At 46.2% G+C, this 13,651-nt stretch overlaps 1 protein-coding gene across 4 annotated transcripts in view; it reads left to right on the top strand.

Moving 5' to 3' along the window:
• LOC135825248 (uncharacterized) overlaps positions 1-13,651 on the top strand; it is a 40,850-nt gene that overhangs the window by 10,160 nt on the left and 17,039 nt on the right. Inside the window, exons 5-9 of one of the 4 annotated variants that reach the window (XM_065337988.1) lie at positions 543-882; positions 2,346-2,801; positions 4,460-4,510; positions 5,394-5,597; positions 7,210-7,902. The exons of 1 other annotated variant lie outside the window; for it this stretch is intronic. In XM_065337988.1, coding sequence (XP_065194060.1) covers positions 543-882; positions 2,346-2,801; positions 4,460-4,510; positions 5,394-5,597; positions 7,210-7,266 — 1,108 coding nt within the window. In that variant the 3' untranslated portion in view covers positions 7,267-7,902. Of the gene's footprint in view, positions 1-542; positions 883-2,345; positions 2,802-4,459; positions 4,511-5,393; positions 5,598-7,209; positions 7,903-11,485; positions 11,915-13,651 lie in introns of those variants that run through there. 2 more of the 4 variants (XM_065337991.1, XM_065337989.1) reach the window with 2 other exon arrangements.

Genomic DNA, 13,651 nt, shown 5'->3' on the forward strand with positions numbered 1-13,651 from the left:
TGTACACAATACTTGCCAATCCAGGATCAAAATGTGCACAATTCAGCACATTGAGTCTGATCCTCTACGTTGTTGTACATCGTACTGCACTTGACAGCCTTGATCTAATTCCCGCCCTCTGCCGAAAACACAGCTGGGAAGCGACATGGCGTGGGGGGCGGATCAACGGTACTTTACGGTACCTTCACTGGGGGGGGGGGGGTAACTGCACTTGGATTCCAGGACGGATACCCTGATGCCGTCAATCATTTTTCTGCACCTTGTCCTCACCCACTTACTGAGGTGTGGTGAGCCCATAAGTGGGATCATTTTCAAGTCCACCCAGAGTTTTGGGGATTTCAGGGGGTGTCGGCCGTTGGGCGGCTCAATAGCCAGTTGATTCATCTTTCCAAGATTCCTTTTAAGTCTCTCTCCCCTCTCCCGGGGAGACCTCCTGGTCTGCCCCTCATGGTACCACATAGGCAGTCATGGCAGTGGAAGAAAAAAGGAAGTGTTAGTATTATGTTGTGTGTACTAATTCCTATGCTCATGTCTCTGTGTAGGAATGCTGTTATCGTCATGGACTGTTGTTATGCCGGAGGGCTTCTTGAAAACATCCGCCAGTCCAAGTGGAAGAATAGCTTCAATGTGTACACCCTCGCCGCCTCAAAACGGAATGAGAAGACGTTACATTTTGCTGACCTTGGCCCCTCGCTTTTCACCTTCTTCATGGCGTGTTACCTGGAAAGGAACGCTACACTAGGTAAGCTGCCCATTCGCAGCAGCATGGGCTACTGCAAGGCTCTCTGTCCAGCGTTTGCACGACTTCTGTATATGACTGACAAGCAGAAGGTCAAACTGAAGGCTGAGCGCAAGTCAACGATTCCGAACCCCATCTATGATGTAAGGACTGTTATGCATTGTCTAAGAGAATCATTGCTGATAGGTACCTTGTTGTGTACGTGTGTGTGTGTGTGTGTGTGTGTGTGTGTGAGAGAGAGCGATAGTGAGGGAGACGCAGACGCAGACGGACAGACCGGCAGACAGACAGTCAGTCAGACAGACAGTCAGACAGACAGACAAGCAGAGTGAGTAAGTGAAGCAAAGGGAAAAGCAATATTCAAGTTGTCGTTTTCGGTAACTTCGGTACAAAATTTTAACTCGCATACTGAGCCAGTAATAAATGTAAAAAAAGAGAAGAAAACACATGAGAACGAGTTATGCAGCAACTATCCACTTTCTGACAGTTTATCATCTTGTTATAGGCGTTTCACACTCACGTCTTTATTCGCGTCTTTTGTCTTCGTTGCCTAGGCGATCCCGGGGAATCCCCAAAACGTGAGCTGAAGACTTCAAAACGCAGACGCGGCCCTATGGGCAGAGTCTTCGGCCACGTCTTCGTATTTTTTGTCGTCTTGAACTCTTGTCTGGCCTATCCGCATGCGCAGAGATCTTGGCGGGGAAATTTAAAGTGAGCATGCAACCTGCATGCTAACTGTTAGCTGCATCTGTCAAAACAATTTTCTTTTTCTTTTCCGTTCTCTTCGACTTTGACATTGAGGTTCCGTTCTTTTCTTTTTATACCGGTGCCTGTGTTCGTACCTTCACCTTCACCATGACGAAAACGTTTGATAATGAGGCCGAGGCTTGCCTGTTGCGGATTTGGTGAAGCTGTTCATATGCAATCGCTCGACCGGGAAGCAATTGCCCAAGGCCGCGCCACAAAAGCAAAAGAAAGAGCCGAAGCACGCGTGCTTCCATCGCAGGGCATAATATTCTTCACCTACACCTTCTTCACCTACAAAAGCGAAATAATGATGACCACAAAACTAAAACTGAGAACTGTTTGGTCTCCTCGAGGCTGGCTGGTACATGGTGTGGAAACTACAGAACTGCCCAAGATTTTTTTTTTTGAATCTATGCCGTTATTTTTTTTTGCCCATGGACTACTAATAATGTTGCTGATTGTTGGCAAAACGATGCGTTCGATGTGTGTGTGAATCGACTTGTGCAGCAAGTCGACGTTTTGGCTGAAAACGACGTCACAGGAAGACGCGAGTGTGAGACGGCTATTACAGTCGTGGATAGTTGCTGCATAACTCGTTCTCAAGTGTACAGGTAATTCTCACCTAAAATAAAACGCGACCTAAAAATCAACCATGCCGTGTCACACAGTGTGCAGAATGCGTATTTGGATTCGGAAAACTGGTTTACCGAAATTTTGCTCTACAGAACCGTTGATTTTTGGGGGAAACACCGAAATTATTACACCACCAAAAATTCCCGGTTTTACAGTGCTGTATTTATGTAATTTTTTAACTTTAAAATCTGGGATGTTTGGATTTCATGTCTGTGATTCTGCACAGTATCGACCGAAGACTACAGAGTCGGGCGAAAAGGCACCCTTGATTAAATCGCACCTTCACCCACTGACTTCATCATTCATCAACAAGCTGATGGATGATCCGGATGATGATCTGCTCCCTCAAGCGATCCACGAGTATTTTCAGGAAACGGCAGTGGAGAGTGTGCGCACGTTGTATAGCCACGGTTGCCTGAGTCCCGACTTTGGCCAAAGATACAGCACCGTGTTCAACTGCGTGCTTAGACTAATTGTTCGGAGCTCGGCAAAGATACTACTGGATCTCAAGCAGCTACAGAGCGCAACCTCAGCTGGCGACGACAATGCTGAGAGCGTGCACCCGATTTCGCAGCCAGGGCATCCCGATGTCTTTCTGAGGGTGATGAAGTACGTATTTTGGACGTTTCAGACAGCACTGTCCAGCGCATCGACGGCAGAGGCTTCCCATAGCCCGACCAAGGTCAGTGGTCATAGTGGTGCTGTTGCTTTGCCTCTTGCCGCCGCTGCTCGGGAGAAACTGTGCTGATGGACAATAGAAAAGCAACCACCCCTCTCATTTTTCCAAAACTGGCACGGAGTACTGAGACATTCCACGGCATGAAAGTCAGCTTGTCCACTGGTCAATGCCTGAGTACTCCTGTTCAGTTCTCTGCTAGATTGTGCACGTATGACTGTTAAAACTCTGGTTTCGTTGACGGACTCGAACGCATAACTTGTGCCCACAAGTTTCCATGCTACGATTTCACATGCACCGTTCCAGGCTTTTGTTTTTTCTGCTTCTTTACATTGACACGGTTGTTGTATGTAGGGTGTATGCTTCTCAAAACAGGTATGCTCCTGGTGCGGTGTATAATTTGCTGTGATTTTCGGCGCTAGGTGTTTATCGGCACTTGAAATTGCTCTGATCACCTGGGTTTTTGATTTGATTTCCTTCACCAGGGTAAAAAAAAAACGACCCAGTAATGTAGAACGAGAGAGCTTGGAAGCTCAGGGCCCTACGCTATGCTTTTTTGCCTTGATGACCTAGACAAAAAAAAGCATAGGGATGTTATAAATTCTTTAAAAAATTCCTTTTTTTAAGACATAACCTGGGATTCGAACCCGCACTATCGCGCCCTGCATGCATCCCCCGGTCTTTAAAAAATTCCTTTTTTTTAAAGACATAACCATGGATTCGAACCCGCACTATCGCGCCCTGCATGGATCCCCCGATACACTTCGCATACATACTAATTCTTCCAAGTTGCTTCACATTATGATCTTGCATTTGAAAGCCCTATTTGAATATGCATTGTGGCCAGCTGTCTTTGATGGTACGGTACGGTAGGGATAGGTACGGGACAGGTACGATCGAGGGTAATACGACACCGTCTCCCGTACCGTACCATCAAATACAGCTGGCCACATACAGCTGCCCGCAATATTCAAATAGGGCTTTCAGACGCAAGATCATAACGTGAAGCAACTTGGAAGAATGGGTATGAATGCGAAGTGTATGGGGGAATGCATGTAGGGCGATAGTGCGGGTTCGAATCCCAGGATATGCCTGAAAAATAGGAGAATTGAAAAATTTATAACATCCCTACGATTTTTTGCCGTCAGATACGGGATAGCGCCAGGCGTGACACAAACAAACAAACACACAAACACACAAATACCAAATTAAAGCTGTGTGGACCCTGGCTAGCGCCAGACGTTACTGAAGTAACGTCTTCTGCATAGCTACGGGAATAAAATGTATTTTTACTCCAATTATTATTTCACGGTTCACTTCGGACTGAGTTAGACTGAGTTTTCAGTATCCATGGGAACGCCACCACCCTGAAAAGATCTGAGGCGTAGATGCAGCTCCTAAACCGGCTCCTAAAGCGGCTCCCATACCTCCCTTTAATTTTTTTTAAAGGTAACCGTTTCCCATAGACAAAATGGCGGTTCGGAGAAAGGAGTTTTAGCAATGCGATAAACAGAACAAATGATGCCAACATTGTACCATGTAATAATCATGAAATGTAAAAGTGTATAAAGTGTGATTCATAAACGTTTTTCTTTCGATGCCATATTTCCCATATCTGCTTCATTTTTGTTTGGTTCTTTCACTGGCTATTTTGGACGTTTCAGACAGCACTATCCAGCGCATCGCCAGCAGAGGCTTCCCATAGCCCGACCAAGGTGAGTGGTAATAGTGGTGCTGTTGCCTTGCCTCTTGCCGTCGCTGCTCGGGAGAAACTTTGCTGATGGACAATAGAAAAGCAACCACCCCTCTCATTTTTCCAAAACTGGCACGGAATACTGAGACATGCCACGGCATGAAAATCAGCTTGTCCACTGGTCGCTGTCTGTGCCAGATTGTGCACGTCTGACTGTTCAAACTCTGGTTTAGTTGGCGGACTCGAACGCATAACTTGTGCCCACAATTTTCTATTCTACGATTTCACATGCACCATTCCAGACTTTTGTTTTTTTCTGCTTCTTTACATTAACACGGTTGTTGTATGTAGGGTGTATTCTTCTCAAAACAGGTATGCTCCTGGTGCGGTGTATAATTTGCTGTGATTTTCGGCGCTAGGTTTTTATCGCCACCTGAAATTACTCTGATCACCTGGGTTTTTGATTTGATTTCCTTCACCAGGGTAAAAAAAAACGACCCAGTAATGCACAATAAAAATAATGTATTCTTACTCCAAATATTATTTCACGGTTCACTTCGGACTGAGTTAGACTGAGTTTTCAGTATCCATGGGAACGCCACCACCCTGAAAAGATCTAAGGCGCAGATGCAGCTCCTAAACCGGCTCTTAAACCGGCTCCTAAAGCGGCTCCCATACCTCGCTTTAATTTTTTTTTTAAAGGTAACCGTTTCCCATATACAAAGTGGCGTTTCGGAGAAAGGAGTTTTAGCAATGCGATAAACAGAACAAATGATGCCAACATTGTACCATGTAATAATCATGAAATGTAAAAATGTGTAAAGTGTGATTCATAAATGTTTTTCTTTCGATGCCGTATTTCCCATATCTGCTTCTGTTTTGTTTGGTTCTTTCACTGGCTGTAGCCCGTTCTTCAGATGCGTCACTTCATCAAGTTGCCTGAAAAGTATTTCAGCCTGCTTGAACATCAAGTGAGTGCCCAGACAAAAATCAAGTACTGGGTCATGGTAAAGAAATGCCATGCAATGATTTACGCCAAGCCGAAGGAGCCTCTCGACGAGATGCTGGACCCGGTCAAAGATAAGGAGCTGGAACAGCTCCCACCATTGGTAAGACACCAGGCTATGGTTATTAGAGAGGTTCCGCACTACGTACAATTGAGCAACTTTACGTGAGTGGGCGGGAAAAGCCAGTGAATTCGCGCGTTTGCACTACACTTACTGAAAGTTGTCTATGGAGAGTACGTAGATAGGGCTCTGATAACGTAGGTGGTCCGTAAGTGGATTGGGGTTTTTTACTAACGTAATTACGTTATGCGGAACCTCTCTATTAATTCTATATTCTATTCTCTATTTATGGCAAGCGCAACCCTACGTTTGATTCATTAAGGAAAAAGAAGCAGGAACAACTAAAGGCGGGGGTTACCATGGTTGCGCAGGGTGACTGTGCTAGTGGGTTTAATCAAGCTGAGCCGACAAGCAGTCTCGGTTTCATTGCCAGAACTACGCTCTGTAGAAATGAGAGAGAGGGAGTGTGTGTGTGTGTGAGAGAGAGAGAGAGAGAGAGAGAGAGAGAGAGAAGTTTACGTAGCCAGATAATGTACGACTACAAATTTGAATTCGCAGCGTGTTAAAAAAATGTTTTCAGCCTCCAAGGTCTAAATGACTTTTTGGCAGCATTAAAATCTCATCGTGTACTGCTGCTGACCATAAACTCTGGCATACTGTACCCTGCAAACAAATATTTCAGCTGCAACAAATTTACGGCCTCAGAATCCAATGCCGAAAATGAAAATAGCCGAAAATATGCATGCACCCAATTTTTGCAGATGAACACAAAGGGGATATTCGTCAAAACGCATTTGCTTCCGCTGGTCACCGCTCGGTTCCCGGTTAGCAGAGCTATCTATTATCTCAAGGGGTGGCATTGATTTTGCTGGAAACTACAATCATGTACATGTACATGAAACAAGGCCGGTCTAGGTGAATGCTGCTGTCTTATGATCGCTGAAATGCGTGAAACGTAAAGTTAGGGCTACACAGCCTTTCGCCTCTGTTGTGTGTGTGTACATGTAGATTGATCTTAATGCGTCCTTGTTACGCCTTGCTTTAGACCACAATTGCAGTCCACATTAACTATTTTTGCTTTTTCTTCTTCTTTTCCTTTTCTTTTCGACCTCTTGCTCTTTTCCTTGCTAGCCGCGGTCGGCTGTAAAAAAACCCGCAATCGCCACGCAAAGTGATCATTGGCTGCCCCAGCCATGTATTGCTTGGAGTAGAGCGGCTAAACTCAACTAAACTGTCTTCTATGCTAGTGAAGTTGAAGACACCACTGCAGCTGTATTTATGTTTGTTTATTATGGTGGTAAAGACACATGGATTTTTCGGTCTTTGACAACTTTGTGGTGGGTTTGATCTACTCACCTCCCGCCGCTCAGGAGCTGCATCTGCGCCTTGATCCAAGAGGGTGGTGGCGTTCCTGCGGATGCGGAAAACTGGGCCTCTGGCCGAGTCTCACGCGAACAGTGAGTTTATTTTAAAGACACACCTGGCAATATGGCGGTAAATGCACGACTCCATAAAAAAAACCAAGATAGCGTGTGTGGGCAGGCGTGTATTTACCATCATATTGCCAGGTGTGTATTTACCATCATATTGCCAGGTGTGTATTTACCACCATGTTAAATATGTCTTCTATGCTGTTGCTTGTTTCTGCATGCAGGACTTGCACCAGCTCATTGCGAAGAATATCACCAAGCTGAGTCTCTCCGCTGAGTGAAGTCAGTATCATCTCTTACGTAGTGCAGATACAGATTTTTGAAATGATAATTATATCCACCCCCCCCCCCCCCCAATCCCCGACACCCACGTTATGTCATAATTATTATCACTAGTTCTTTATCAGAGTGGCTGCAATAGAGTCCGCGAGTTCTTAGAAATATTTATCACATTTTGGAACTGATGCTCTAGGTTACTACGATTACCCAAATATGCTACCCAGCGGCTATTGCCTTGGTTGTCTTAAAAAAAATACATGTACATGTATTTTTTTGCAAGACTGTGATCTGAGAAAAAATGCATCTTCAGTGAGATTTTTTCTTTCTTTTCAATTGAGAAAATTAAATTTAGGTGAAGATCCCGTGTTAACATATGGGCAACAGCACAACGATCTTCTTAAAATTTATTCACTTTTTAGTATACTGCTAGTTTACCAGATCGCCACTTCTCATAATCCAGCGCATCCGACTTCCCCTGCATCACCTTGCCTTTGTCTGCCCCCAACTCCAAGCGCTCATCATCCATTCTATACATGCTATACAATCATGTACTAGTTACCATGGTTACCTACATCTACAGTCAACTTTGCGTATAACCACATTCGGCGGGGCATCAGAAAAGTGTCCTTATTCGCGAAGTGTCGTTATACCCGATGTCTCATTATATGTATTACAGTTAGATGGGACTTTGCTCTGGGCATGGACATTCTCTCGTTAATCGTGAATTGTCGTTATATCCGCAGTCGCTATTACTATTAGCGAAGTTGACTGTAAATCTGTTAAGGTAAGCGTTCCGTTACACATTTCTTACACTCTCTGGGTCTGGAGAATGAAATTGAAGACACCACTGCAGCTGTACTTATGGTTGATAAATATGGTGGTAAAGACACACCTGGCAATATGGCGGTAAACACACGCCTGCCCACACACGCTCTCTAGGCTGCAAAGTTCTGGCACAGAGCTCTCCTTCTCACCACCACCACCACCATCAGTTCGCGCCTGGCGCCTGGTCGATGCATGGCTGGCGGTATCCGGCATAGCAGGCTGGTACATCAAGTAGCGCATGGCACATAGATGATGACACAGCAACGACATAGCTCGATTGCGACGTACGTTTCGTCCCCGCTGGACTCATCAGGCAATCTTCTTCTTGGATGTCTTCATACGGAGCTTGACTCGGGAGAATGAAATTGAAGACACCACTGCAGCTGTACTTATGGTTGATAAAATTAATATGGTGGTAAAGACACACCTGGCAATATGGCGGTAAACACACGCCTGCCCACACACGCTCTCTAGGCTGCAAAGTTCTGGCACAGAGCTCTCCTTCTCACCACCACCACCACCATCAGTTCGCGCCTGGCGCCTGGTCGATGCATGGCTGGCGGTATCCGGCATAGCAGGCTGGTACATCAAGTAGCGCATGGCACATAGATGATGCAGGGGCGTAGGAGCGGTTTTGGAAGTGGTACGACCGAAGGTCGGCGCGGCCGAAGGTCGGCGCGGCCGAAGGCCGTTTTGTAGGGGGGTCCGGGGGACCTCCCCCTGGAAAATTTTGTAAAAAAGACACCAAATCCTGCGTTCTGGGAACTTCTGGCACAGTTTATAAAGTCATAGAATTATTTCACGGTCAGAAGAGACGTGCATGGACATGCACAGATGCATGGCAGATCTACGAGTACGAGTCTAGAAAAAGGACAAAATCTGATGCGCATACCGGTATGCATCGATGGATCCTGATTTTTTTATTACGGTTTTGCACGTTCCAGACGGACCACACTTTTCGAAAAGTGGTACGGCCATGGTCGTACCAGTCGTAGCGGGTGCTACGCCCCTGTCAGATGACACAGCAACGACATAGCTCGATTGCGACGTACGTTTCGTCCCCGCTGGACTCATCAGGCAATCTTCTTCTTGGATGTCTTCATACGGAGCTTGACTCGGGAGAATGAAATTGAAGACACCACTGCAGCTGTACTTATGGTTGATAAATATGGTGGTAAAGACACACCTGGCAATATGGCGGTAAACACACGCCTGCCCACACACGCTCTCTAAGCTGCAAAGTTCTGGCACAGAGCTCTCCTTCTCACCACCACCACCACCATCAGTTCGCTCCTGGCGCCTGGTCGATGCATGGCTGGCGGTATCCGGCATAGCAGGCTGGTACATCAAGTAGCGCATGGCACATAGATGATGACACAGCAACGACATAGCTCGATTGGACATATACTCTGGGTCTGTAGCGAGAAAAAATGATTTACCTTATCATAGTGATTTTGTCCATGGCTGACATTAGCAGCAAGTAAAGAAAAAAAAGGAGAAAAAAGCAGTGGTCTTTCGCAAAGATCCTAGCACTCCCTCATACAAGTCTCAGTCTCTGTCTCTGCCACTCACTCAGGCGCTAGTCATGTACATGACGTATAATTATGACTGTACCAGGGAGTCGTAAAAATACGACTCCCTGGACTGTACTGAGTGCTTGGTACCGTAGTTGATGAAGGGGTTTCCCCGCAGGACAGGGAAAACTGACGATGGAGGGTGGGACCCAGAAATGAACAGTTCAGAACACTGGGGGAACAGCACCGGCGCTAGCCGGATACTAATTAGGGAGCATCTCATAAGTTCGCATTTATTTTGTAAACGTAACGCATTTCGAATAGACTTTACCCCCCTACCTCCCCCCTCTATTCGAAAGTTTTATCGCACATTTTCTGTGTTTATCTACTGTACACATCCATGCCCCATGCTATGGTATGCTTATGTACATGATTGTACATGTACATGTACATGTACATGAATGTTTTGCTGGAGCGGTCGTGAATGGCATACAGTAGTACTGCATTTACTGAGTACAAAGTACAATCAATGTCAATGACATGTATTGTAGTACTGTACACGCAAATAAGCATAGTTCCTCCACAACAACTGTACTGCTGTATCTGTAAACGCTGGCCAGGTACACGGTTTGATCAGGCTGGTGTGACATTTGACACCTCTGAGTAGCCTGCATGCGCATGCAGTGCAAGGGTTAGCTGATCTGCAAACACAGGTAGATCTCCACCTAAACACACTCATTTGCTGCAGGGATCTAGCACTAGCACAGAAGATTGTACAGTTCCAGAAAATGTGCGAACAGTCATTTTTCTATTCGAAATGGCCGCTACCCCCCTACCCCCGTTTCGAAATGCGTTACGTTTAGAAACAAAATGCGAACTTATGAGATGCTCCCTTACTACTACATGTAGTACTAGTGGACCCAGGCCTAGCAGTACTGCAGTACCAGTACTGCAGTAGGCAGTACTCCCGATCCCATACTGCCATAGCTAGCCAGGCCATGCAGACTTCGTTCCACTATCGATATCGTGCCAGAGCGCGACGCATTATCAGTAGCATGTGTCGTCAGATCCTGCAGCGCATACCTTCAATAGGCCTGTCCGAAAAATGTTCTGATTTTTTTGCATTTTGGGGTACATTTTGCATTTTTGCATTTTTTCTGAGTTTTGCCCATTTTCGGTCGAATTCCAAGGTTTCAGCCAAGTTTCAGCTCGACCAAGTCAAGTTCGGCTTGCTATTTCGGTGTCTTCTGTCCCTCTTGGCTGAGACTCTAGACTTACTTAGTTGCACTGGCCTCCTAATCACACAAATGCGAACACAGGGGTGTTTAGTTCTACATGTACATGCAGGTGTGATGATGTAAAACTACAAAGATGTGTTCTAGTAGTACATGTGTGGTACACATGGTACAGGTACTACAAAGTATTATGCAAGGTTAACACAAGTGACTTGCAATGGTGAGAAAATGATTAGCTTTGCAGGCTTGTCAGGCAATGTCAGCAAAAGGGGTGACAAGATTATGATCATGCAGTGCTTGTATATGTACATGTGACATGATTAGAGGTACATGTACATGACTGTACTAGCAAAGCAGGGATACTATTGTATACAATACAGTGTGACATGGAAAACCAATAATTATTATTTTTGTGATCACCATGGCATGGCGGCCATTTTAGATTTTGGTTGCCATGGCAACGGATGCATTTCTCTGCGTTTTGGGTTGTTTGGCTTTGATTTTTTAATTTTTTTACATTCCCCTTTGATTTCTTCTTTGAATGTTGGCTGGAAAACCGTGCATTTTGCATTTCCATTTTCCGCAAATTAAAACACATTTTTCGGACAGGCCTACCCTTCAAATACTAGTAAAAGTTACTAAAACCGAAGTACCGGTAACTATTACTTAGTTTCTGTGCAGTTTTTTTCATAATCACTACAGCCCAGTACGGGTCTTATCAGTCGCAGCGAACCAGAGATCAGAGAGAGAGAGAGAGAGAGAGAGAGAGAGAGAGAGAGAGAGAGAGAGAGAGAGAGAGAGAGAGAGCGAGAGAGAGAGAGAGAGAGAGAGAGAGAGAGAGAGAGAGAGAGAGAGAGAGAGAGAGAGAGAGAGAGAGAGAGAGAGAGAGAGAGAGAGAGAGAGAGAGAGAGAGAGAGAGAGAGAGAGAGAGAGAGAGGTTTTCTCGTACGTCTCCTGGTTCATTTTGCTTTGGCTCTTGGCCTGGTGCGGTTGGTCTGTCTCCTCGCTGGGGCAGCAAGGTTTCTTCTGGTCTGCAGGTATGGCCACAAGCGGTACCGGTGGCCACCCGTCGCCAGGTAAGTGCGACCACTGACTGGGACTGCGTCTGCATAGTTCTATGGATAGCAGATTACGTAGGTGTAGATCAACCAGCAACGCGATAAAACCACTCTCGGTGTTACTGGCGCGGCATCATGCCTGTGTTCGCTCCTGGCCAGGCATCATGCCTGTGTTCGCTCCTGGCCAGCGCGTGTCTGATGTTGCTCCGAGTGGGTGTCGATTCGGAGTCTAGTACGTTATTACATGATCAAGCCTGCGTTTTCAGCGAAGGAACTGCAGGTTCGATAACAGGAAAGGAAAGGCGGCAAGCGCATCCTGCAGTCTAGCATCAACAGGAGTGACAGTAGTCCGCATTGGCCGATTGCAATGAAGACCATTCATCTGCAACTCATACCTGGTCCACTCTCGGCCGATTGTTCGGCCGATAATGGAATCGAACTGAACATGTGTATGGTATGGTGTGTGCGTGTTTTGTTACTGTTTGTGTATACAATGTATGTCCGATTTCATGTGGGAGTCGGTGTCAGATCATCAGCCGAAAAATCGGGCCAGTGTGGACCAGGCAGAAGGCTGCCCCTGTTCGTAGTGCAGTGGGTGGCATGAGAATGGTTACAGTCATGCTGTGAGAATCCTTGTCTCTCAGTACTCCATCATGGTACTCTGGAACCAGTGGAGCCGTTACAGTCAGACCACACATTCGTTTTCCACGAAAATATCCGGATAGGCGAGGGAACCAGATAATCGAACACACATACTGTATGTATGCATGGCATATGCTGTATGCTGTAAAAGCCAAATAACAAAGTGCTAACTCTAACGAGTTAACGAGGAGAAATCTGTCGTTAAAGGGGAAGTCCGGTGAAAAATTTAAATTTCAGGGTCGGTAGAGTTTCGGGCGCTGAGTCGAATGGTGTTGGTCCCACGTGTCTCCGACAAAGCGTTCTCGAGATATTTCCGTTTGAAAAACTGAGTTTCGGGGGCTGCGCCATGACGTCATGCGGCCGCGCCACACCCTCCGCAACGTCATAGCGTGCAGCTAGGTCAAAAGGAGTGCGTGAAAGCAATAGTGTCAGTGCTATTTCAAATGATTTGGCGACTGATATTAGGTGGTGCAAGCGACCCCAAGACCTAACTCCTTGTGAGAGTGAGGATGCAGCCATGGCTGACCTTCATGGGTTTGGTCGGGGGGTATTGTAGGGCTGAGAACCTCGGTATCCAGCTGAAGAAATGGCCGCGCGGGACGGTCAAGAGTGAGCGCTACTGAGTTTCCGACTGATGAAGAAGCAGTAGCTATTGCAGACGAGGCTGATATAATTATCAGATCGCTGAAGAGCAGGGTCGCCAAAATGGAGAAGAGTGATGCGAGTGCTCTAAATGTTGTTCCATACCGATTCGCTTAGACTCCAGTAGCCTGCCACATGGTGATGTTTTGGTGCGAACTTGGCATATTTCGGACTACTCAATTGGAGAACAGTGCAGGCTCTTTGAACCATGGCCCGGGCACGACTCTTCGCTCGCAACGCTATGGAATCTGAAAGTTCTAGGTCCGGGAGCTGTTCGCTGTTTTGTCACTTGTCACGGTTGTGCACTCATCGCTGTAGCATAAAATAATGAGGCCGGACTGGAGCGGAAAACTAAAATTTTCTTTCTCAAAGCACAACCACCGGCACCGGCAAGGAGAAACGCACGTTCTCTGACTGCATGACTGTACGAGTGTAGTACTAGTACATGACACGTCCGTGTGTTGACTAGTT

This window comes from Sycon ciliatum, chromosome 9, assembly GCF_964019385.1.
Source record: "Sycon ciliatum chromosome 9, ocSycCili1.1, whole genome shotgun sequence".
In the NCBI taxonomy this organism is placed as follows: Eukaryota; Metazoa; Porifera; class Calcarea; order Leucosolenida; family Sycettidae; genus Sycon; species Sycon ciliatum.